This window comes from Artemia sp. Qi Xiang Cuo, chromosome 5 (assembly GCF_049724085.1).
Source record: "Artemia sp. Qi Xiang Cuo chromosome 5, ASM4972408v1, whole genome shotgun sequence".
Taxonomy (NCBI): domain Eukaryota; kingdom Metazoa; phylum Arthropoda; class Branchiopoda; order Anostraca; family Artemiidae; genus Artemia; species Artemia sp. Qi Xiang Cuo.
Genome location: NC_142798.1, coordinates 30,305,652 through 30,329,499, shown reverse-complemented (window position 1 = coordinate 30,329,499; position 23,848 = coordinate 30,305,652). Strand labels below are relative to the sequence as shown.

At 34.6% G+C, this 23,848-nt stretch overlaps 1 protein-coding gene across 2 annotated transcripts in view; it reads left to right on the top strand.

Moving 5' to 3' along the window:
- The window catches only part of trio (trio Rho guanine nucleotide exchange factor), a 456,894-nt gene that overhangs the window by 149,583 nt on the left and 283,463 nt on the right, over positions 1-23,848 (top strand). The window contains exons 25-27 of one of the 2 annotated variants that reach the window (XM_089089483.1): positions 1,739-1,864; positions 13,612-13,746; positions 16,766-16,867. In XM_089089483.1, coding sequence (XP_088945609.1) covers positions 1,739-1,864; positions 13,612-13,746; positions 16,766-16,867 — 363 coding nt within the window. The remainder of the gene's footprint in view (positions 1-1,738; positions 1,865-13,611; positions 13,747-16,765; positions 16,868-23,848) is intronic. The other variant, XM_089089484.1, reaches the window with a different exon arrangement.

Below are 23,848 nucleotides of genomic sequence, written 5' to 3'. Positions count from 1 at the left end.
TAAATTAGGTATTAATCGGTTATCATGAAACCAAGAATTTACATTCAAAGCAACAGCCTCCAAGGACAATCGTAGGTCCTCCTCGTTGCCCGCCCTCAAACTAATTGCTGTATCATCCGTAAACAATATTGATGGCTCATCACCTGAGGGCATGCACTTTGGAAGATCATTTACATAAATCAAAAAAAGCATCGGCCCCAGTACAGATCCCTGCGGTACCCTTATATTTTCTAACGGGAAAATATGAGATGATTCTTCACAAACTTGGACTTTAAAACTTCTTTCAGATAAATACGATCTCATTAAATCCAGAGCTTTTCCACGGATTCCTATATTTTCCAGCTTATCAAAAAGAATTGCATGATCTATTGTATCAAAAGCTTTTTATATGTAAAAAAAAATAGTTGCCGCCAAATAACTATCATCCATAGCCTCTGATAAGAAATGACGTAAGGCAGCTACTGCTTGCTCTGTTGATCTACCACTCAAAAAACCAAACTGATTAGGAGAAAAAAACTTATTCTTTTCCAGAAATGAAATAAATCTACTTTTTATTATCTTTTCAAAAACTTTAGAAACAGGTGACAAAATAGTAATTGGCCTATAATTGTTTGGGTTATCTTTATCACCTTTTTTTAAAAAAGGGTAAAATTTTGGCTAATTTAGGACATACTGGGTAAATTCCATTATTTATGCATGATTTTAAAATATATAAAAGCGGCTGAAGAAGTATACCAGCTAATTCTTAAAACCGTAAAGTTGATATACCCTTACACCTTGTCAAAAATCCATTGTTCAAACTAGTAACGGCTTTTTGGTATTCCAAGAACCGGATAGGGTACATAAATATAGTCTTATCTACTTTATTTGGTAAATATTTTCTATGATTATGTGTTCTAGCAAAAATTTGATCCACCAGACCATGTCCAACTTTTCTAAAATGGTCAGCAAATGCTTCCGCCATCCCTCTCTCATCAGTTATCTTGACTCCTTCATGACTTGTAATGTGAGATGGAATATTTCTTGTTTTAACATTATTCATTTTTTCATTTATTAATTAACAGGAATTAATTTCTGAAGCGTTCTTGAGGCTGAGCCATCGTGATCGTCTGATCCAGTTGTTTTATGCTGTTTGATATCGGTACAGCTACTTATTTATTTATTTTTTGTAGTGAATTTTATTTATTTTCCTTAATTTTTACTCCAGTGTTTTTCGCTGTATGTGGGTTACAAATAAATTTATATAATCTTTGAGTCAGTAACAGAATTCCTCTTGTTTATTGGGGTAACCCTTCTGTCTGTTTTCACTGTTTAATTTATGCTAATACATGCATAATTGTTGCCCTTCGGTCACTTTTGACTAATAAAAAGGGCACTAGCCCTTTCATTTTCTAATCAAATGAGCCTTTCTTGAAGTTTCTACAACAACAAATGGCCATCTCAAAATTTCTATCAGATACATTAAGGGGAAATACGAGGTTTTTTTTGGGAGGGGGGCATCCACCTTCGATCACTCTGAATCTTAAAAAGGGCACTAGAGGGGGCAATGGCCCCCTCCGAAGTTTGTACGATCACCCTTTCTATATATACCCTATATGCCCCCAGGGAATAACCTACATTGCCCTGAGGGCTGTGGAGGGGAGGGGGGGGGGGGTCACTCTCAAAGATACAATACCTTTTTTTATATACTTTATTTTTAAGGTAAAAAAAAGATAAATATGAAACTTCTTTTCCTCAGGAAAGTTTAGAAGTGATGTTAAATGTTCCTAAGAAAGTCAACGATGCTCTTCATTTATCTATGCTGGAAGGATGTGATCTATCGGTTGATAAATTGGGTGACGTTCTTCTTCAAGATACGTTTCAGGTAAGTGCGATTGTGTTCTTGTAATTTCTTTTTCTGCAGACACATTTTCTATTAAATTTACGAAAATTCTACGGGATCATCAATAACTACTTTTACTGCTATAATGTATTATGTTGCTCTTTGTTATTGTTGTTGTTTTATTTCTGTTGCATTTCACCTATGCGTCCTATAAGCGTCATGCTGGTTATTTTGGAATATGTTTTTTAAGTTGTTATTTTAGTTGGTGTTTAAAAAGAAGTTTAATAACACACTTCACGTCATCTGAAACTTTTTGGGTTCCCGATAAGTCTTTTAATCATTTGGTTTAGATATTTGGCTATCTTCCTGTGAAGAAAACAACGCGCTGCTTTAAATGAAATTGTAATGTCGGAACACAGTTAAAAATGGATTTAAAGTATCAAAATAGGCTGTTTTTCACGTGATCTTTTCTCGGCCTTCTTCTTTCATTCCTTTAGGTAGTCAAATGGATAAATGATGTACATGTTCGCCTTATCGCCTTGAACAACCTTAGTACACGGAAAGGTCCGCTGAAGAAGGTTAGAAGATTTATAGAATGCAGATATTGAAGCTATATCGGACCTTGTCGTTAAACATCGTGGCACCTCTTAAGTTGTTCTAGATTCTGCCTACTAGCCCTTTTCTTGATTCTCTACATTGATACCGAGTAAATTTTGTGTGTCGCAGCGTATATCAGGATGCGGGATTTATTAAAAGTTCTTATGCAGGACTCTTATAGAGGAATGATCAAGCTAGCCGAACGAAGTATTTGGAACGGGGCATCATTCACAACCTTCTTGTCATTGGTACCTGCAAGGAAAAAGGCTGTTCCAGGATACCGTAACCTTCACTAGGTAATCAGGGTGCTCAGAACTGTCAGTGATATTCTTCGTAAAACGATTATTTATAAGATGTTCAACCGCACCGGACCACCGACTCAACGCGATTTGAGCTTCTTTAGTAGACTTCTATGCCAAACTCGATTAAAAGCATTTGAAATAGTGGCGGACACCATCCTTGTTTGATATCCTTGAGGCTATACCACGGGACACCCTGCCACGAATAATAGTGAAGATTAACTGAACCACGGCTAACTCAGTAGGCCTACCCTTAAAATTGGAAAAAATCTTGAAACTCAGTAAACCTCAAAAATTCATCAATTTCTGTCTATAGTACAGACAATTTCAAGCTATAATACCGATTTCTTAGTTTTCTGAAAGTTAAACTATGCTGCTGCTGGTGACTCAGAAGTCTGATTACCAGACAACAGATAAAGCAATTTTTTGAGTTGGGAAAGTTTTAATTTCCTTGACAAGCAAATACTAAACTAAGGCTACGTGACTGAACCTTACAACATAAAAAAAAGTATTTGAGGTTTGGCTCTGGTTTCAAATACATGTCTTATTGGCTAGAAGTAATTAAAAAAAAAAAAAACTAAAAAAAAAACGCATTATGAAGGCTACGTTACAAAGTGCCATTATTGTCACTTCTTTATTTTATACTTCTGTAATTTACCATAGTATAGCTAAACTTACCAAGGTATAGCTAAGAAACCGCGATTAATTATTAAGAAAAGTGTTAAATATCAAACCAAACCCTTGATTAAAAAAAAAACCAAAACTGTTTTCCTGTCCAGCTTGTTTTGGTTTTCCATTTTACTCAATACCTTGGAAGTTTGACCAGCTTATTTTGTTTGGTTTTCCTTATTCCTCCATCAAGTATCCTCAAAAGAAAAAATTGTCCTGCTAGTTAAGACAAACACTAGAAAATTGTCTAAAATAAATTCTAGCAGTTGGAAATTGGTTTTCCCTTAATCAGATAGGAACTAACGCAACTGGATCTAAATTAATTCCTGTCGTTGCTTTGTAAACAACTGATCATTTTGGATTTGTATTTGTATTTTCCTTTTCTCTCTTAATGAAGTCTTTTGTTTGTTTGTTTTTTTTTCAATAAGAACAAAAAAGAGAAGCTGGGAACGTATAATTAATTAAGTTATTGTCAAAAACAGTCTTGATGAAATTGTACAGGTTTTGAACGTAGCACCCTTATAAAGGTTGCTTTTTGAGCCCAGGTATAGTCCCAGTCAAAAACGACAAGTCCTGTCAGGGTGATAGAAAACCCAATGCAAATTGATTCTACCGTTACACATATCGCTCAGTCATTGCAATTTTTGGCGCTATTTAGCTTAAACTGCATATTTCGTCTAAACTTGGCTGAATATTGAAATTCTGGCATTCCAAAATAGATATAACCTCTTGGCCTTTTGTACAAAAAAAACTTTCTCTTAAAAATATTCGTTTCTTTGGTATTCCGAAAACAATTTTTGCAATTCCAGGCAAATGCTACCAGGATCTGTGTTTTTAGTGAGTTTAAAAGGCAATATTACTCATTTCTTATTTATATACAATACTTAATGTCTCCTTGTTCCCCAGCGGGGTGTCGCCCACCTACTGGCATCCATGGTTAATCGCTGTACAACAGGTTTGTTCATCCTTATGAATCTGCGTTTAAAACCGTGGAAATAATGGCCCTGTGAATAATTTTTTATTTTCAAATCACCACACTCCTAAGGAATATTCGAAGGGTGCATATTTTTTAGGAATATTAAACTTGAGGGTAAAGAAAGGGAGTTGAAGTACGGATTATTAGCCCTCCCTCATACTTAAGACATCCATGGCGTTTTTTTTTTTCTGAGCGTGTCTTAGTGGTGTGTAGAATAGTATTGCGACGTCCACATTGGGAAGTAAAAAAAAAATCTCGGTGAGGCAAACGCTGAGGGCAGCAACAGAGTTGTCCATTGTCACCATAATAAACGAACGGCAAAATAAACGATCGTTTATTTTAACGCCTAAGCCGAGGCAAAATAAACGATCGTTTATTTTAACACCTAAGACCTACGGAACTGAATGGAAGCGGACACAGTGGATGTGTGTATTTTTTTTTTTTACGAGAGAGTGTGTTTGCAGAGGGTCAATCATAAAAAAATATATTGGAATCCATAAATGAATTTATTTTTCTAGGAGGGGAGAGGGCAATTCTAAAGAAAAAAAATGCTAGATAATTTGGCTAGTAAGTTCGCAGAAATTCAAAGAAGTCTGAAGTTTCAGAGGTTTGGGCCCAAATTAGCCACTGCCTTCGACCATAAACAAATCAAATCTTATTTTTCATAAAAAGTGTTAGGAATCCAATTTATGTGCCCTAGACTAAATGTTCTTTTGACAAAATTTGAATTCATTTATATTAAGGAAATTTCTACCTATCGATTTTCAGAATGGCTTTAAGTTTAACTGACCCCCCCCCCCCTCCCCAGTGCTTGTAAGTCTAATAAATTCATCCGAATATATAGGAGGGGGACAGACAATGTATTTTTCAATGTGTAGAGGGGGACAAATTTGTCGTTTTTTTTTCAGTTATTTTCAATGAAAATACAAAAAGGCTCATGATCTAATTATGATTTATTTATGGTCTATTAGATAGATCTATTATATTGATATGATCTATTTATGATCTGTTGGGATCTATCAGAACTATTATGATCGATTGATGTTGCGACGGTAAAATGTTTACCACTCCGCGCTAGAGAAGCAACGGCAAAAAAAAATGCTCGGTAAAAAAGAAACGCTCGGTAAAAAAAAGAAAAAAAAACGCTTGATAAAACAAACGTTCCGTAAAAAACGTCAGGTGTGTCTCGGGGCTAAATCTGTCAATAGAAATCGAAACTCCAAAAAAGTTCAATTACAACTTATTCAACAACAAAATATGGTTGTTCATGTTTACAACGCAATATATGCTGATTTTGAATATGTTACCGTGAATGTCGACCTTCACTGGAGAATGTCTGAAATACCTTTTTTTTTTCTCCTTGGATTTAATCGGCACCGCCAGTCAACTTTTAAGTTTTATGCAAGGCTTGATGGTGACAGGTTAGGTTTTTAACCCATTTCTAAGATTTATAACCTAATTTAACTTAACCTAACTTCAGCTTGTACCATCAAAGCTTGCATAAGACTGAAAAAGCTGATTCATAAAGCTAATTGAATTCAAGCAGAGAAAAGGGAATTCCGGACATTCACCGGTGAGTGTCGACATAAACCATATTTCGGACATTCACAGTAACAAATATACAATCTGTATTAATTTTAAAGTTATTCATTAAAAGCTCTTAGCGTTTGAAATTTTGTATAATTTAGAAACAGGAATTAAACTTCTCCAAAAAGATGTTGCATCTTTTTGGAAACTGTGCAATGAAGTTCAATAAGCATGAGAGACCTAAAGACACTATCGGAAAAATATGAAATATATCCTTTTTTGTATGAAGTGTTTCTGAATATATATGATAGCGAATCCTGATAGCAAATCTGGGATGGTGAATCCTGCAGAATGAAACCCAAAGGGGTGACAGCTCCCTTCATCTATAGGAGATGGTGGTTTAATTTGGATGGTTATACTTGATTTTGAAAAGCAAAACATTAAATGAACTCTTTTCTCGAAGCCTTGCCGCGCAAAAGCTAAGTTTTAATTTAAAGATTATGTTTGAGGGAGGTAGTTCTCCTTGCATTTAGGATGACATTGGATATACTATGAGAAACGAACTGCGATTAAACAGAAAAAAAAAATCTGAAATGAAAGTAAAGAGTGACATTACAACTTTAAAAAAAGAAATTGTTCCGTATATGAGGGTGGCTGTCCTACTCATTCTCTCGCTCCTTGTGCTAAAGCTTTATAGTACTTTAAAAATGCCGCTCATTCCAATTCTACATATCTTGTATTAGGGCAGTTGTTCTCGAAGAATTTGGACAAAAAGTCAAATTTCATTTTGGAGTTTTTTTTTTTGTTTAATCCACGGAAAAGATAAAAATCTATGAAAAAAGTGAGGGTCCGGGAAAAACCTACATCAGCATAACTTTCGTATTCAAACCGATGAGGTCCGCGTACCCACGTGCTGATCTCCTTATAATCTGCCCTCTACCAGGAGCGTTATGTCTGGTTGGGGGTAAATCATCTGACGTTTCCTGTGTTTTCCCCTTGATGCATCTAGGTACTCATTTGAAGCTGGGTAGAATTTTGGCTTGCCTTATAGGGACATGCCACTGAGTCTCTCCCCTTACCAAACAGCAGGCACCATTGAGACTTGAATCAGCGACCCTTCACTTCTGAGTTCAGTGTCCTAACCGTTCACCTAGGACAGGCTTAATTATTTGCTTAATTAGCTTTCTGCCATAAAAATCAATAATTAGGAAAAAGAAAACTGATAACATCAAGTTAATTACTGTCAAAAGTAAGAGTATAATTTACTAAAGGAAATAAAAAAGGGACTTGCCGTCTTTGATTATGCAGATTTTTCTTAAAGAAATTAGTCTCAATGAGCACCTCCAATGGTGTCAAATTTGCAGGTTTCAAATCAGCAAAATATAAGAAACTTTTGGGACTACTGTTTTGAAAGTTTTTTTTAGTGTCCCTTGAAAAAAAGATTATGACAACTATCGCTATGATCAATCAGTAGTGGTAGCAAATTAAAATTTGCAGCATTAATTTTGTAGCTAGAAATATATTACGATAGAGTATACAACATTTTTGAGCTCTTTAATTTCGAGTAATAGCCTTCTGCACTTGCTGGAAAACAGAAATTAACAGCAAGTTCTTTTTTTGTCTTTGAGGAAATTAATTTTTTTTTTTTTTTTGACAGTAAACCTTAAGTGCTGAAAATATGTCTTCGGGCTGGAGACCCATTGCTGACTTATATTCAAAAAATGAGAAATCACTTCTATCTGTTTAGACAAAGTGCCTGAATTTCTGGATTTCCTTGGAGTTTGGCCAAAAATTCACTTAAAGCTCTATCGCTCCGAATCTAGCTTAGATTGTTAGACATGTATGATAGTGAAATCAATAGGTATAGGAGTCCTCTGTCATCCTGTAACGGCTGATCCTTGTTCATTCGGAGAGCCTGTGTTTTCTCTGCAATAAACCTGTTTTGCATGTTGAGCAAATCAGCAGGTGGCCCCTCTTTGTTATTGTTTAGTAGTTGTGGCCAAACGACCCACGGTTTTCTGTGAATTCTTGATTTTAAAACTAGATTTTAACCTTTGCCACTTTTAGTTAAAAAAAAGGTAAAGCCTTACTTTAGATTCCAAAAATGTCATGTGGCGGAAGGGCCCTAACCCTTCAAGAATTTTACAGTATTCAAGGCAATATGTCCTTTTTAAACTTGATCACTTTTGTCAGCAAATAATCATTCTTTGCTTGCTGTCTCAAGTTAAAATATTGTGTTTTACCGTGATGTTGGAGGCTGAAGAAAAACAATTTCAAATCTTTGAAGTGATTTTTCTCGAAACTACGATTTTCGAGATAGGGAGTTTTTTCTTGGGGCGGTCGTTAATCATGAGGATATTGTATCCCTCATAAAACTCATGATGTAGGTTTTTTATCTGTAAAACTAGAATTGCCATTCTCGCCAACTCTTTTCTTTAAGAAAGGGGTACAGACTGGGTCTACGGAAAGCTCTGAGAATTTAGAGAATATGTTACCTCATATAAATCTGACTAAATATTTTCTCTCATCAAAATACACATCTTTCTCATTCTTTTCTTTTTGAATCATCAATAATAGATCACGACCACCTAAATATATATGTATTATACTTAAGATGACGTACATGTAAGATCTGTTGCTAAGTGTAGGCTAAGCGTGGTCACCTTCTGCAGGAACCGCCGTGCAGTTGATTATTTGTAATAAGTATTTCTTTAAAATGATCATATGACAAGTAGTTTAAATCTTATGTCAGTTATTTCTATGTTCTTGTGTTCTCCGAATATTCCTTCTTCTGGCATATTGAGTGTCTTTTGATTTGTGTTCTGCCACTTTTTCTTCCTCAAGTATTTCCTCTTTCCCACACTGAATCTGGTACGCTTCTTAATTAATACGAACAAATTTTTCGTGAAACCATGGTAATAGATCATCGTTAGAAAAAATAACTCCTATATAACGACCAAAGAGCTTATCTTAGAAAAATGAATCGAGAGCTTGCGACATTAAGTAATTGAAAACATTACTTTGAGTAATGTGCTGTAACGTTCGACTAGGCTTTAATGTTTTTGGATAAGACTCAATTTATAAGACTTCAAGAGGAATTGTTCGAGAATATTTGTAGAAAAACCCCGGGGAATTGCGGATAAACAAAATACGTAGTTCATCATGTTGGCTAGGATAGGGACCAGAAATTAAAGAGTAAAACTCATCCTGTGGTAAATAAGAAAAAAAAAATGAAATATAACCCTGTGGTAACACAGTGGATTGATGCTCTGCTTTGGCAATGCGGGTTACGGAGTTAGATTCTCGCAGTCGTAAGGTTGGGCAACAGGCTTCCTCATTTTCCCTATAAAAAAAAAAGCCTGAGCAACTGAAACGTCGATTCGCTGCGCTACATGCCATGAATGGCTCTGGAGGGTCTTTATTTCCTGTCGTTCAAAGGACTATGCTTTTTAAATCTGATTCGAGACCTATCCTTAGGAATTATTCAAGGAGGATTTTAATACACCTGAATTAGCACTCTCGGAAGTACGTAGTTAAGAGAATTAATTGCTCTTTTCTAAGGATTTAATACTTTCGGAAGTACGTAGTTAAGATTTTTCTTCCCTGTTCGAGTTTTTTTGGGGGAAAAACTGTAGACCTATTGCTGTGATGTTTTTAGGCAAAACAAACATTTTGTTATCGTTCGAAGGCTGAGATTTAGCTTTATCCATACATCGAAGTAGATTTTTGAAGTTTGCTTCGTTTTTTTTTATTAAATATTGGTTGATTTTTTTTTCTTTTTTTAAGCAAGGTTAGATCATTCCCTAGGAAAAAGTCTAAATAACATCATAATTATAGCTCGGTGAAAGGATAGATTTGAAAATATTGAATTCAATTAGATACGTATCTTATCATTTTGGCTGCAAGTCTCGGCTGTAGACTTGTCACAACATCACAAGTTTCATGGAGAACATAAACCTTAAATAACCAACATAGCTTACTATTTTGGCCAGAAAATTCACTTGTTGGAATATGTAAACCTTCTACGGCCATCAATTGCATTATGAAACATTCTCACAACAAAAATAATACCATCTTCTTTTCAACTGTAAATTTGTTTGTTTATTGTATATACAATAGTTGTATTATTGCAATAAATGATTTTAGCACGGTTCTTTCTCCATAATGATCGGAAAGACATTCCAGATATTATAATTGTTACTGGAAGCTTAGAACTTGCAAAAAAGAAGGGTGACAAAATAAGGGCGAAGATTCAAAACAAAACCTTACCAACAGTTAATTTCATAGTTTACCGACAAGCTAATTTTAGTGCATTTAAAAAACTTTTTATTAAAATATTTTTTCTTGATTATAATAACTAACATCACTTTAGACTTTGGAATAGTCTCGCTGATATTTTAGTTTCACCTTGCCATCAAGGGATTTTCAAAGTAACTCAGTTTAACTCTGGGTTAACCAGTTGATTACTATTTTTATATGGCATTGTGAGGACAAAGCGGAAGACAAATAAACCAATGGAAACTAGTTTTTCAATCAAAAAATATATTTGCATTTTTCATTGGTTGATTTGTTTTCCGCTTTCTCCATAAACCGCCTTACGGAAACGAGGCTTTTCTGGTATTGTAGTTGGATTTTGTGCCAACATTGTAGCAAACAATTTGCACTAAATGTTGCGCGAAAATGGTGAAATTTTTGGAATTTTTCGCAAAGTTTTTTTTTGGGGGGGGTTGGCTTGCTGTTAAGCCACAAAGATCGACATGTAATCCGGCTGATTAGAAAGACAACGGAACTGGTGGAAACCCTGACATTACATTAACTTTTATTTTGAAAATAATGTAGAAATGCAACTAAATGAGTGCGCTTGTCGAGCAGGAACAGTTCAGTGCTTACCAAAGTATAACAGAAAAGATCGTATAAACATGAAAAGAATTATACAGTGATAAAGAAAATTACGCTTAATAAATCCAAGCAATAAATGGTCTACAATGACATACCACAGCAATATGCATAGCAACAGCTAAGTAGGGTAGGCTATTGTCAATTCTTCGTGTAATTATTACTTGATTTTTTTAAATATTGAAAGAAAACATAACAAACATTTATGCTTTAACTTTCCTTGTTTACGAAACAAGAATTCTGATTGACATGTTTATTCGAGTAACTGTGTAATTCTTGTGAATACGTGAAAACAATGCAAAAATAGCGTCGAAGAAATTGGTGAATATGCTCTGCGCGTAATAAGCGAGATCAACTCTCTCTCCTCTCTCGTGCAATTTGGACAAATATGTGTTGTTTGGTAATATAGCTGTAGAAATATTCTTTCATTATTTACTCCAGGAAACATATATCTAGACTTAAGCCCATTGTTAAGAGAAGCCAGGATAGCGTTAAAAAACTGATCTTTTGGCTGAAACATACGAGAGAATATTTATTCGTCAGATGTTAACGTGGTGGGATAGCCTATTACTCAATTTCTCGTTTCAGCCAAGAAAAGGAAAGCTATATCTTGAAGATTTTACTGTCGAGTCCTTGACATGAAATATTAGTGATGTATGTTAAACATTAAACCCACTTTAATATGTAAGATTAGGTACCGATTTACGAGTCTAGCCTTTGCCAGACTATGATGAAAAAAAAATTTATTATGCCAAGGACAGAAACTGGGGAAGAAACCAAAAAAAAAAAAATATTTTTATTATGCCAAGGACAGAAATTGGGGAAGAAACCAAAAAAAAAATATATTTTTATTATGCCAAGGACAGAAATTGGGGAAGAAACCAAAACAAAAAAAAAAATTTATTATGCCAAGGACAGAAATTGGGGAAGAAACCAAAAAGATAAAATAAAGATAACAATAATTGATTTTATGTATTTTGCATTGTATAGCTATTTTGGCTCTGTGAAGATTGGTGACAATATACGGCATAAACCAAATAAGAAAAAGGAATAAAAAAGTATCGTGAAATACCATTACTATATAGGCTAAAGAATTGTTATTGTCATATCTTCTGGCTTTTGGTATAGCGATTGTTAATTAGATAAACTAATAAAGGTTAAAAAAAAAGGAGATACAATGGAAAATAAAGAGAAGGAGAATCAGAATTTGGAATAATTTATATTGCACAGTTTGTGTGACACTTCAGGTTGGCGCATAAGTCAGCTTACAATTTTCAAAATAAAATACCCTTGTCGTAAATTCTCTCCCGGAAGGTGTAAGGGTAGAAGATATTATTAGCCAGTTAGGAAGTAGGCTGAAACGTTACCATCTGGGAAGTTATTAATGATGTAGATTAAACTTTATTTATCTGATCTATTTATTTATTTTCATTTATATTTTTTTTTCAGTTTTGTAATTTGTATTTATTAGTTAACTATAAATGTATATTAGTAGTAGGTTATAAGGATGGAAAGAACCCCCATCCACAACCCAACGGGTTTCCCTGATTGTTGTTGAACTACGATGCAAGTGTTGAATTTTATAATAATCGTATTTGTCTTGGCTTCAGTAAGTGTACTTTGTTATTTTATTTTTGTTTATCACGTGATTTAAAGATTGGGATTTCATTTTGATTCCTATATGAAATATAATGTCTATAAAGAAATACTATAGTGAAATAACAGACAATGAAATATTATTGACTAAAGATTTAAGAAAGAGGAATACAACAGGAAATAAAGACGGTGAGAGTTAGTATTAGGCCTAATATATATTGTATAACTCGCGGAGCACGCACCAATAACTTTACAATTTAAAAAAAAAGGTATTTGTAAATGAATGTAATTTCTTAAAAAAAAGTCATTTTACCTTGTTAGAGGTTTGGAATTTCATTTTAAAGTATGTATGAAATATAACATCGCGTTATTGTGGATGTGAATGTATCGTTCTCTATGCTATGCCGCGTATTTTCAGTACTTATAGGCGTACGCACTGAACCGTCTCGCCCACGTTGAGACCCATCTCCAATAGAACCATATTCTTGAAATCGCTTCATCAAGTCAATTATTGTGGGTTTAGTCTGAGGATGCCTCAATGGAATGACCTGTACAAGATCTCTTTGTTGCAATAATTGAGCGTTCATTTCGAATAAAATTCCATTACCTTTTCTTTTTCTTTGGTTTTCTCTGCTCATATTTGAATTCCCCTCTGTTTAATTTTATAATCCTTAAAAGAGAAAGTCAAAACTAATTATCTGAAATATAAAGTATTTCAGGAAAAGATATTCATGAAAAACTGACTCATGTGCCACTCTCTATTTTTGGTAGCAATTTATGGCATAAACTGAATGCATACAATATACAAATTAAGATTTTTGTTTGATTGAAATAACCAGTTTTTTTAAGTCTTAAGCAACATACGGACATCTAGTAACATTCACATATAAAAAAAGTATTGTCGCATTTTCTAGCTGGAATTTATTTTTTCTTTTTGCGCGGTGCTGAAATATTTCTATAATCAAGCTAGAATGGAAAAACCTTCTAACCTGGCTTGCTACAGTTAAATGTTTGTTAATTTTAGGTTGGAGTAACAAAAGGTGGCTCTATATTGAAAAGTCCTTTCAATCTTGCATTTGCTTGCTCCTTTCCTTCCACCCACCCACAGAACTCCACCCACCCACCACCTCCTCCGAGATTTCTTCAAACTAATCTTCCTGTCCCAAGTATTTCACGTGTTGACATTTCCTTTCCTATTTAAATATTCAAATCCTTATGTTCAATTTCAGGTATGGGATCCAAAGCCTATAATCCGAAAAGCCAGAGAGCGTCATATATTTCTCTTTGAGCTTTATTTATTGTTTAGCAAGGAAACTAAGGATTCAAACGGAAAAGCAAAATATCTTTACAAGCATAGATTTATGGTAAGTTTCTGTTTGGATAAGCTCATTCGTGAATATTCCTAACTTCGTTGATATGAAACGATCCTAATTTACAAAGAGTTAAAACTGAGACAACCACTATCTCCAACCAATAATCCAAACCAATTTCAACGTTAGTGGTAATTATATTTAGTAAGAATCTTGAACAAAAAGTCATTTTTTTCCCGCTTTCTGTGTTACTAGATAAGTTAACCGTTTAATGTTTCTTTTTTAAATGATTCACGGCTGATATTTTTTATGTACCTGACCTCTAGTATTAACTACTTTTTACTTTTAATGGTTTTATTTGTTTATTATTAGTTAAAACCGGTATGCAAAATAAACAACAACACAAATTATATTACCCCCATCCTTCTTCTCTCCCCCTCAGTCGTTTCTATAAACATAATCGTTTCTACAAAGCATAAAAATCCCTTACTTCTTCCATTGACTTCAATTCATCTGGAAGTTCATTCCGGTACGATGGGTAGAAAATAATGATATCCTCCTCACACTCTTCGGCTTCATTAGTTTTGTAAAATTCAGTGTACTACACTCATTTGAATTTGCTTTAAAATAAGTTGCAAAACAATCTGGAAGTGTCAATTTTAAACTTAAGTAATAAATTTGACAATCAAACAGTTCGTGGTAACGAACTGTAAGTAAGGAGTGATTTGGCTCAATAGTAACTGAAACTCTAAATAACAAAACTCCAAAATTTGGTATTAATGGATGCATCACGAGAATCAGCTTATTATGCTGATTCTAAATATACAATATTTATCAAGTTTAGTGTTACACATCAGAAATTACGAGCCCGAGAAAATTCACCCGATTTTTGGAATAGGAGGGGAACACCCCCTAAAATACTAGGAATCTTAATGAAAATCACACCATCAGCGTACCAGAGAACCCTACTGTAGAAGTTTCATGCTCCTATATACGAAAATGTGGAATTTTGCTATTTTTGGGAGAAGACAGACCATGGATAGTTTTTTTTCTTTGTTTTTCTTCTTCTTTTTTTTTCTTTTTTTTGGGTGATTTTATCGAAACAATAGTCCTAGAAGATTAGGAGAGGGTGCATTCGAACAGAAATTAAAAGTTCTAGTGGCCTTTTTGAGTGATCAAAAAGATTGGAGGGCAACTGGCCCCTTTCCCACGCCCCTTTTCTCCCCAAAGTTATCTGATCAAGATTTTCAGATAGCCGTTTTGATCAGTATAGTTGAAAAGTCAAATAACTATGAATTTAGGGGTAAAATGACCCCCCGCAGTTTGTGGGCAGAGGCCTGTAAGTTAAGAAATTTGCCCATTGTTTACGTATAGTATTTGTCATAGGGAAGTACACAGATATTTTTCCGTGGGGGGGGTGTGTGTGCTTGGGGTGAATTTCCGATGGGAGGATCATCATTGGGGAGGCAACTTTCCTTGGGATGAATTTTTCAGGGAAAATTTTTCACTGGGGAAATTTGACTGAATTCCTATATGAAATTCTTTTTCATTGTCTTACATTCTCTTTGCTAACTCAATTTTGCATGTGGAGATGTTCCGCGGGAATTATCCGGTGGCTATTTTCCGCGTACTTTGGTTTCCGGGAAAAAATTTCCACGGAAGGCGGCATTTCCAGGGTGATTGAGAAACCGATTAGAAATTAGTCTTTTTTCAAATGAAAGTATGCTAAGAAGAATTTTTAGGCTGAATTGTCCCCAAGACATTTTACAGGGGGGGGGGGATTTTTAGCGAGGATACAACTGTCTTGATAGAATTTCCACGGGGGGGGGGGGGGTGCATCCTAAATGTCACAAAATAGAGCTTATGGCTATCCTCACTAAATCTATCTCGATATTCCTCAGTAATTCAACCTTTATTTGCACTAGCTGTCTTTTACTCTTGAAATGGCACCGGGCTCTGTTGCGCCCTCTAAATACAAATTGATATCTAACAATTTTTCCAACAAATTATTTAGGTGACATATTCCTTCAACATGGCATGCATTAATTGATAAACATTCAGAAATTAAATATAAAAAAAGTTTTTTTTTACTGAAAGTAAGGAGCAACATTAAAACTTAACACGAACAGAGATTATTTTGTATATGAAGGGGGTTGCCTCCTTCTGAAAATATAACTCTTTAAGCTGAAGTTTTGACTTTTTGTCCTAATTCTTTAAGAACGATTCCTGAAACAATGGTGGTTTAAAATTTATAAAACTTTTACATAAAGAGCGAGGTTTTGAGGAGGGGGAAACTCCATTCATATGCGGAATAATTTTTCTTCTTTTTAAGTTTTAATGTCGCTCCTTCCTTTGGTAAAAAACTTTTTTTTTTAACAAAAAACATCATAGTAGAGAAAAAATATAACATCCTCGACACCACTCCCGGGAAGATATACTTGATTTTTCGCATCATACTAATATTTATTGCTGAAACTTTTAAGGAGAAATTTACTTTACATCATTCGTCAGAATAAATAAATTCGAAAATCTCTTCGTAATTAAAACCCGAGGTTTAAAACCTGATGCTGTGCCCCTTTTCCAAATAGTTTTATTTGTTTTTGCTTATTAATTAACTATTATTCGCTTATATTTAATAAGCATTAATTGACTAATATTTAATTTAAACTTGAAACCGGTAAAGGAGAATTTAATCTGATCTTAGAAGTTAAGGCCGTTAAATAAGAAGTTATATGTTTGATTATTTTTCTTTATATCTGACTTAATAATGTTATAATATATATAATATTATAATTATTTTGTTTATCTGTTTCCCAACTTTTTAATCCGCCTTACCTACCAGGAGCAATTAATTCACTGTCTCTAGTGACATATCTAAACGCACTAGAGAGAACATAAATTATCTGGAAAGAGAAAACACACCTGCTTTAGAAAGTGTTTATCGTCTGGTCCCTAATTTTTAGGAGAATTTTTACAGGCGATTTGCCAGCATGTCAGGTCGAACGTTTTTCGCGATCTGAATGAAACTATCCATGTGTTTATTTTGTTTAATTGAATCTCTTTCTTTTTTCAGACATCGGAACTAGGAGTTACCGAGCATATTGAAGGGGACGAGGCCAAATTTGCTATTTGGACTGGAAGAACACCCACTGTTGACTATCGTATTGTTCTAAAGGTAATATCGATTTGTTTGTAATTAATCATAATTAGCTGTAATCCTAATTAATCATACAAAAAAAAACCGAACATTGTACTGGGACCTTTTTATTTACGAGGAAAAATGAAAAATTCCTGATATCTAAGCCTGAAATACTCTTTAAAGTATCTTGCCCTTCATGCCATCCCAGAAAAAACTGTACAAGCTCTCAGCTATTTGTGGCACATGTCCCTATTAGTTAATATGTCACTACACTAAAAATTCATCATCGTTGGTGACATGCTGCATCCTTTTTGACTAAAAATTTTACAACCGAAAAAAAATATAATCAAATATCACAAAAACAAGAGAAAAAGAACGAATAAAAAACGGAAAAAAAATCAGCAGTCACGGTAGTCTTAAAATTCGGTAGACTTAGAACAGCATGGAGCCTTCTTGTATATGAAGCGTTCGACCTAAGTATATTAAATCAGGGCTGCCGTTCCTTAGTGTTTTTCCCAAGATCGTGGGATTTCAATCCTGATTTCGGGATCTTGGGGAAAAAAAAACGTTTGACATTGCGATCGAAGAGTATAGGCTAATAAAAGCACATATTAGCATTGTTTATTACCTTTGGATTTCCTTTCAGACATTTTACTTTTGCTATTGATTTTGAATATTATTCGATTTTTATTGGCAGTTCGGATATTGAAAACTGATAACAGAGTTATCCTTTGACGTTATAATATGGGTAAAATCGAATTTACAAACTACTTATGTCAGTGATAGTGCGGCATTGCCTAGAAGAATTAGAAGATAGTGCGGCATTGCCGAGAGTGATTCAAAACAAGCTTGATTACAATTTACCTAAATTTGGATTTAAACTGAAAGCATAATTTACTTGGATTACACCTAGTATCCTATTTGATTGGAGATAATCCCGTGATGGAGATTTTCTCATAGGATGTTTTCTTTCGTAATATTGAGACATCATGTTTATTAGACATATTTATTGATCAGTTACCATTTGTAATAGTCTTACTGCAAAATTAATGTCCTCAATCTCGTGAAATTGCAGCAAGATGCAGGGCAAAATGTATCTGTCAATGCCCGAAGAGAAGGCAAAGTTGTCATTTTTTTAATTTTTGAACGAAATACCAAAAAAGGTATTTTCAATAAAAATATCCGTTAAAAAAGTATTTTTCAAAATCTAGGAGGCAGAGGCCCCACCCCCGCCAATCCTCCCCCCCTGGGTATTCTGATAAAGTCGCTGGTTTTAGACGTAAATGCTTTACGCGCATCCACAGACACATTTAAAGCGAATTTCTAGCAAATCCGTAAAGAATCAGGGGTCCTTCTTACCTGGGCTGTAGACCCATGTCTAAATAAAATTAATATGGATGTTATGTATGTGAACTAGTTAAATTTATATTTCTTCTTGGTTTTTGTCGATAGTAATACTTTGAAGGATATATAGGAGGCCGAGGAATTGTGTTTAATTAGTTCAATGCTTATTGAATAATGATTGAATAATTGAATACTAACTAGTCCTATTCCAAATTGAGAGTTTTCACCAAAAGCCGTTGTATAAGTAGATTGCCTCTCTTGAGATGACTTTGCGAGACTTTGAGGTGTGCCAGAAATAAGTTTTTTAGCTTTGATGAAGCTTGGGTAAAATTTTTTTATTAAAAGAATGAAAAAGGATGTTCAGATGTGGCTCCCTAAGCAGAGTTCTGGGATGCCTGTTTCCTTCGTCCGCCAAAAATGTTGCCTATGTGTACCATTATATATGCACTTTTCTGCCAAAACCATGATCTATATTATTTTGGTTAAATCACAGAATTTACAGCTCAGTAAAAGCACAATTAAGATATTGATTTGTGGATGGGAAGGAGGCCAAATTCGAAAAACTACAATAAAAGAGACGAATTATACTATGAATATACGAGATTATAGGGGAAACACAAATGAAACTATGTAGTTTTGGAATGGGGGCTCACTTCTCATATCCTTTACAAATGAGGCCTTTTCATTAAACCTCTGAAACTTTTTACCTGGAGAATCTATTTTGTTGAAAAATTGTTAGATGGATAATACTATACAACTAAATATTATGCATGTAAATCGTTTTTGCTTAGAGCTCAGTACAACTATTTTTAAGAATTTTGCTTACCGCCTCTTTAGCTCAATACAGTAGTTTTAGATGTAGGACGACTAAAAGTTTGATGTACCAATTGAAATCTAGTATATTGAATTGCTCATATTATAACGATAGAAAATCAAATTTTGGACTATATGGGGATTTGAAGAAAATTGGAGGGGGGGGGGGTGCTTATTTAGGTGGCATTATTTAAAATAAGAAAGGTTGTTGTCATTGTAGTAGATGGCAATAATATATCTTGTCATAAATTTAGCGTTTTTTTCTGGCAATATAAATAAGTAAAAAAAAATTGAAATCAAAGAAGGCTTAAAAACTAATGCTACTGCTACTCCCAACTAATAGCAACACTAAACCGTTTAAGGCCAACTCTGCTGCGCATGCTCCTTCTTTAGTCTAATTTGTTCAGAGCTTCATTCTTTACCTCATCTCATAAAGCTTCTGCTTGCCTCAAATCCCTCCTTGTGACTTCTATTCATCCTGTTCCCAAACTGTATTGTTCCTCGTTCTTCCAAGCCCTGCCCGTAAAATAAATGTGGAAAACATTTAGTATATCAGCTCGACAACCTTTGAAAGTGCCCATTGTCATTACTGCGACGTCTATTTTCGTAATCTTAGTTTAAGATTCGTCTTCCTATTCTTCAACGTTTTTCCCAAATACAGAAAAAAACCTTACGCCTTGCCTATTCTACTTTTTACATTTTCGCTGCTTCCACCATCTTCACTAATACGGTAATATTACCTAGATAAACAAGGCTACATTTCGGATTGATCTTCTTGTTACTTACAGACGCCGCTTCGTGCTCAGTAATTCCTGTTTTATGCTGCTTAATCTTACTAAGATTTATTTTCAAATCTATTACTGCACTATGAACTCTCAAAACCTCTAAATTGTCTCTCATTTCGCTAACTAGGGTACTTACGGTAAATAATCTTCATGTCCATGCCTAGGAGAATCTTACATTCCCAGTAAATACTATGTTCTCTCATAGCATTTGGTGCTTTACTTAGAACAAAGTCCATCTAAAGAAATGGGATAGCTCAAAGCCCTTTCTAAATTCTTGATGTCACACGAAATCACATGCTAACTTTGCTTCCTGCCTCAAAGGAAGAAATTTATTCTCCTGCAATTTACTTATCTGGTATACCATACAGGGACAGGAACTTCACTAAAATTTTTCTATCAGCTTTATGAAATACATGTTCTTGTTCTATAAAACTGAGGATCGCTCAGACACTTGCCAACAGTCAATCTAAGAGGGAAAATTTGGTCGAGGCATCCTTTCTCCTTCCTGGAACCACATTGTTCTTCTCTTAAAACTTTATCTACGACATTTCTTAGTCAAATCTTCCCTCCTCATGTGCAGTGTAGATATTTCGCTGCCTTTAACTCGGTTGTGCAGTCCCAGGTACTTCTAAAGTTACTTGAATGTGGGGTTAGTGCACATGTTGTAGCACTTTTGTCGTATTGGTATTCAAGGAGTTTTGTGAAAGTTAAACTGGCCGGGGGTCTTCTGAGTAGACTGATCAGACTCTTCCGATGTCTTCGACAAGGATCTGTTTTAAGCCCTATCCTGTTTAACACCCTGACATCTGGAATAACAAAAAATATTGCCGGAGGGTTTAGCATCAATCTCTGCGACCTTAGCCTGCTTTCGTCCGTGGATGACCTGCTAATGCTAAGTTGCAATCTTGTTTCTCTGCAAGGAAATATTGAACGCCTGATTACTGGATATGAAAGTATTGGTTTACGAGTTAACGCACTTAAGACTGAGTTTCTGGAATTTACTTCTTCGGCAAGAAAGCAACTATGCAGTGAAAATACAAATGTAAAGGTGGGATGAGAGAAACTTTTTTGGGGAAACTCTATGAAGTATCTGGGAATAACGTACGGTCAAGATATAAGAAGTTCACGTTTATTGATAATAGATAAAATATCCAAAAGTATTCGATCAAGTTACGATAAACTTGTCTCTTTGAAGTTTAGCCTGAACAGGAAGATTCTTGCAAAGATTTATGCAGCAGTTGCTTTTTCTCAACAGCTCTATGTATTGCCATTGTGGGATTGGTTCACCCAAAGTGATAGAATAAAACTCCGCTCAATCTGTTGCAAATATCTAGAGTTTTTACTTAGGTATCCGCTCCGTGAAAGAAACACATTCATCCTGCGTTCCCAAAATGTGGTTGACCCAACTGACATTATGCCATCCTCCGAAAGAAACGCCGAAAAAAGGACAATGGAAACTTTGTGCGAATTTCTGCCCCTACACCTTATCTACGAGTGCGAATTAAAATGTTGTTGTTTGAGTTTATTCTTTGGTGTTGAAGTGTTTTTGTTTAACACTTCAACACTCCGCTTTCCTTTTTTTTTTGTATAAGCGGGCACAAATAAATTATTATTATTATAACCTAACTAATTTGCTTCCCAACGAAATCAAGCTAATACCTCTGTAATTGCTAAATTCAGTCCTATCATCTATTGCATAAAAGGGTTTGATAAAAGTTTTTCGAAATTCATTATGTACCTCCCTGTTATCTAAAAACATATTCACAGTTTTTAATGCCTTATCACCACTCGTAACTACCATATTTCCCAAAATTATTTACCATATTATTAGTGCCTGAAGCCTTATTGTTTTCAATCATTTTAATACCAGTTGGAGTTGGAGGGGGTCTTTTTATTATGTTTTGTGTTGTTGTTGTTGATACTTTCAACGTTATTGAAGCATGAATCAGCTCCGTCACGTATGTATCGATCTTTTCCACAGACAGTGGGTAGTTATCTTAGAATAGAGAACTGAACAAATTTTGGTCACTTGGTTCAGCAATTATTATAAGGGGTTTTACAGACGATGTCTACTTTGGGTGGGGGTGAATCACTTCACTGGATTAATTTCTATTTATCCGATGTCTAATGCAGAAACTATTTTCTGCACTAATTTGACCACTTACTTCAGACCGCCTCAATTATTCCAAAAAACAATTATAGTCAAGAGATAGACATTACAACTTACATCAGTTTTACATATGATACACATTACAATTATAAATATGTTACAAACATTAATATAGTATTTCAGTTTTTACGGCATGTGTAGCACTGCTACAGCTCACCATTTAAACTTGTACTTCTAATAAAACCTCCCAGTGCAGACACGGTTATCTTATGCGCCCGTGGTGGAGCTGAAGAATTGCCAATTACTGTACGAAAAGTAAAGACACCAAATAGCTTTACAAGTTTTCTTCTTAATATTTCACGCTGGACATCATATTTTTTGCCGGACATTATAACATGGCAGATATCTTCGTATACATTACGTATACTAAAATTTGCGGGATCAACCAAATTCCACTTAAACAGAATAGCATTTACTTTTGCGTGGCCAGATCTGATTTAAAATATTGTTGTTGCAATTTTCCTTTCACTGTGAATAAAGTCCAATTGGGGAGGCTTAAAATCGTATAGATCAAAGATGGTGTTTGAAGAACTTCTTGAAAAATCAGCTTTCTCATCCTCTGCTGAGTGGGCCTCATAACCCTGAATATACTCACTTATAGATAAACTTACCTTTAAAATTTCACCGTTGGTACTAGCACATTTCGCCATTTTATCAGCTGCCTCATTCCCTCATTGCCTCATATGGGAATAGCCTCATTCCCAGGAAAACCTGTACGGGCTGGGACCCAGGTAAGTTCCTATTCAGTGCCGAATAGCACAGTGGTGCGAACGTGCGGGTACGCTCTACTACTAATAATCTTATTTTATTCTTTAAAATGCTTTCCTTCTTCTTCTTCTTTTCTAGCTGGTGAAGCTGTAATAGCTGCTGTCAGAGCAGTAAGAAAATTTCTGAATTAACACTTAACAACTTTTAATTTCAGAGAATGAGAAACTTTTAATTTTAGAGAATGAGAATTTGATGACCGGGAAGTAAAAGTTGCTAAAAGTAGGCATTAATTTATGTTGCTATTAAATTCAACGTTGTCCACCGTTGTCCTCTTCTTTTTTTCTTTTTCCTATATTTAAAATAAGTTGATAACTTGTCTGAAATAAAACAGGTCCTGTATCGGAAAATTTCTCTTAATGGATCTATTTATCTAAAAAATTGCTATTAATCTTATTTTTTTTCCTTTTTTTTTCAACCAAGTAAAACATAATAGTTGTTACCAGAGCAGGAAAAGAACTTTTAAATTAAATGTCAACTACTCTTATTTAGAGGAAAGGTTATTGCCATGGTAACTAAAACTTCTTTAAGAAGGCAACAGCATAGGTACATAGCTAAGACTTTAGTCTTTTTTTCCTGAATAATAAATGGGTAAAAATAACCCTGAAACTCGAATAATTCCTATGTTCCCTGTACAACACGCAATTTTACGACGAGCCTACTCTGTAAATGATACCGAAAGTACAAGGTACTGGTTCCATTGATTCATTATTTCAGATATGTCCATTCGCCGAACCAGAATTATGATATTACTTGTTTTTTTTTCCTTAGAGAATGATCTAAACTTATTTTAAAAAAAATAGAAAGTTTTTCTATTTTCTACGTTCCATCTACTTTTTATCGTATTTTTAAATAAAATGATTGGTAAATCAAAAAAACGTAATTCATTAGATGGATAAAGATGAATCTCAGCTATTTGCTGATGGGAAAAATCGCCGTCTTACGTTGAAATATTGAAACAGTAGGAATGCAGTAAAATCACATACCAATATTTTTTCACAGGAAACCTAAACCCAGATCCTGCACAATTACTGCAACTACTATTAAGTTGTTTCAGCGTTAAGAGGCCCAATGCTTGGCTTAGGCCCAATATTTAAATCCGTTTTAATCGGAGGCGCATTGTCTTTCTCTTACTACCTT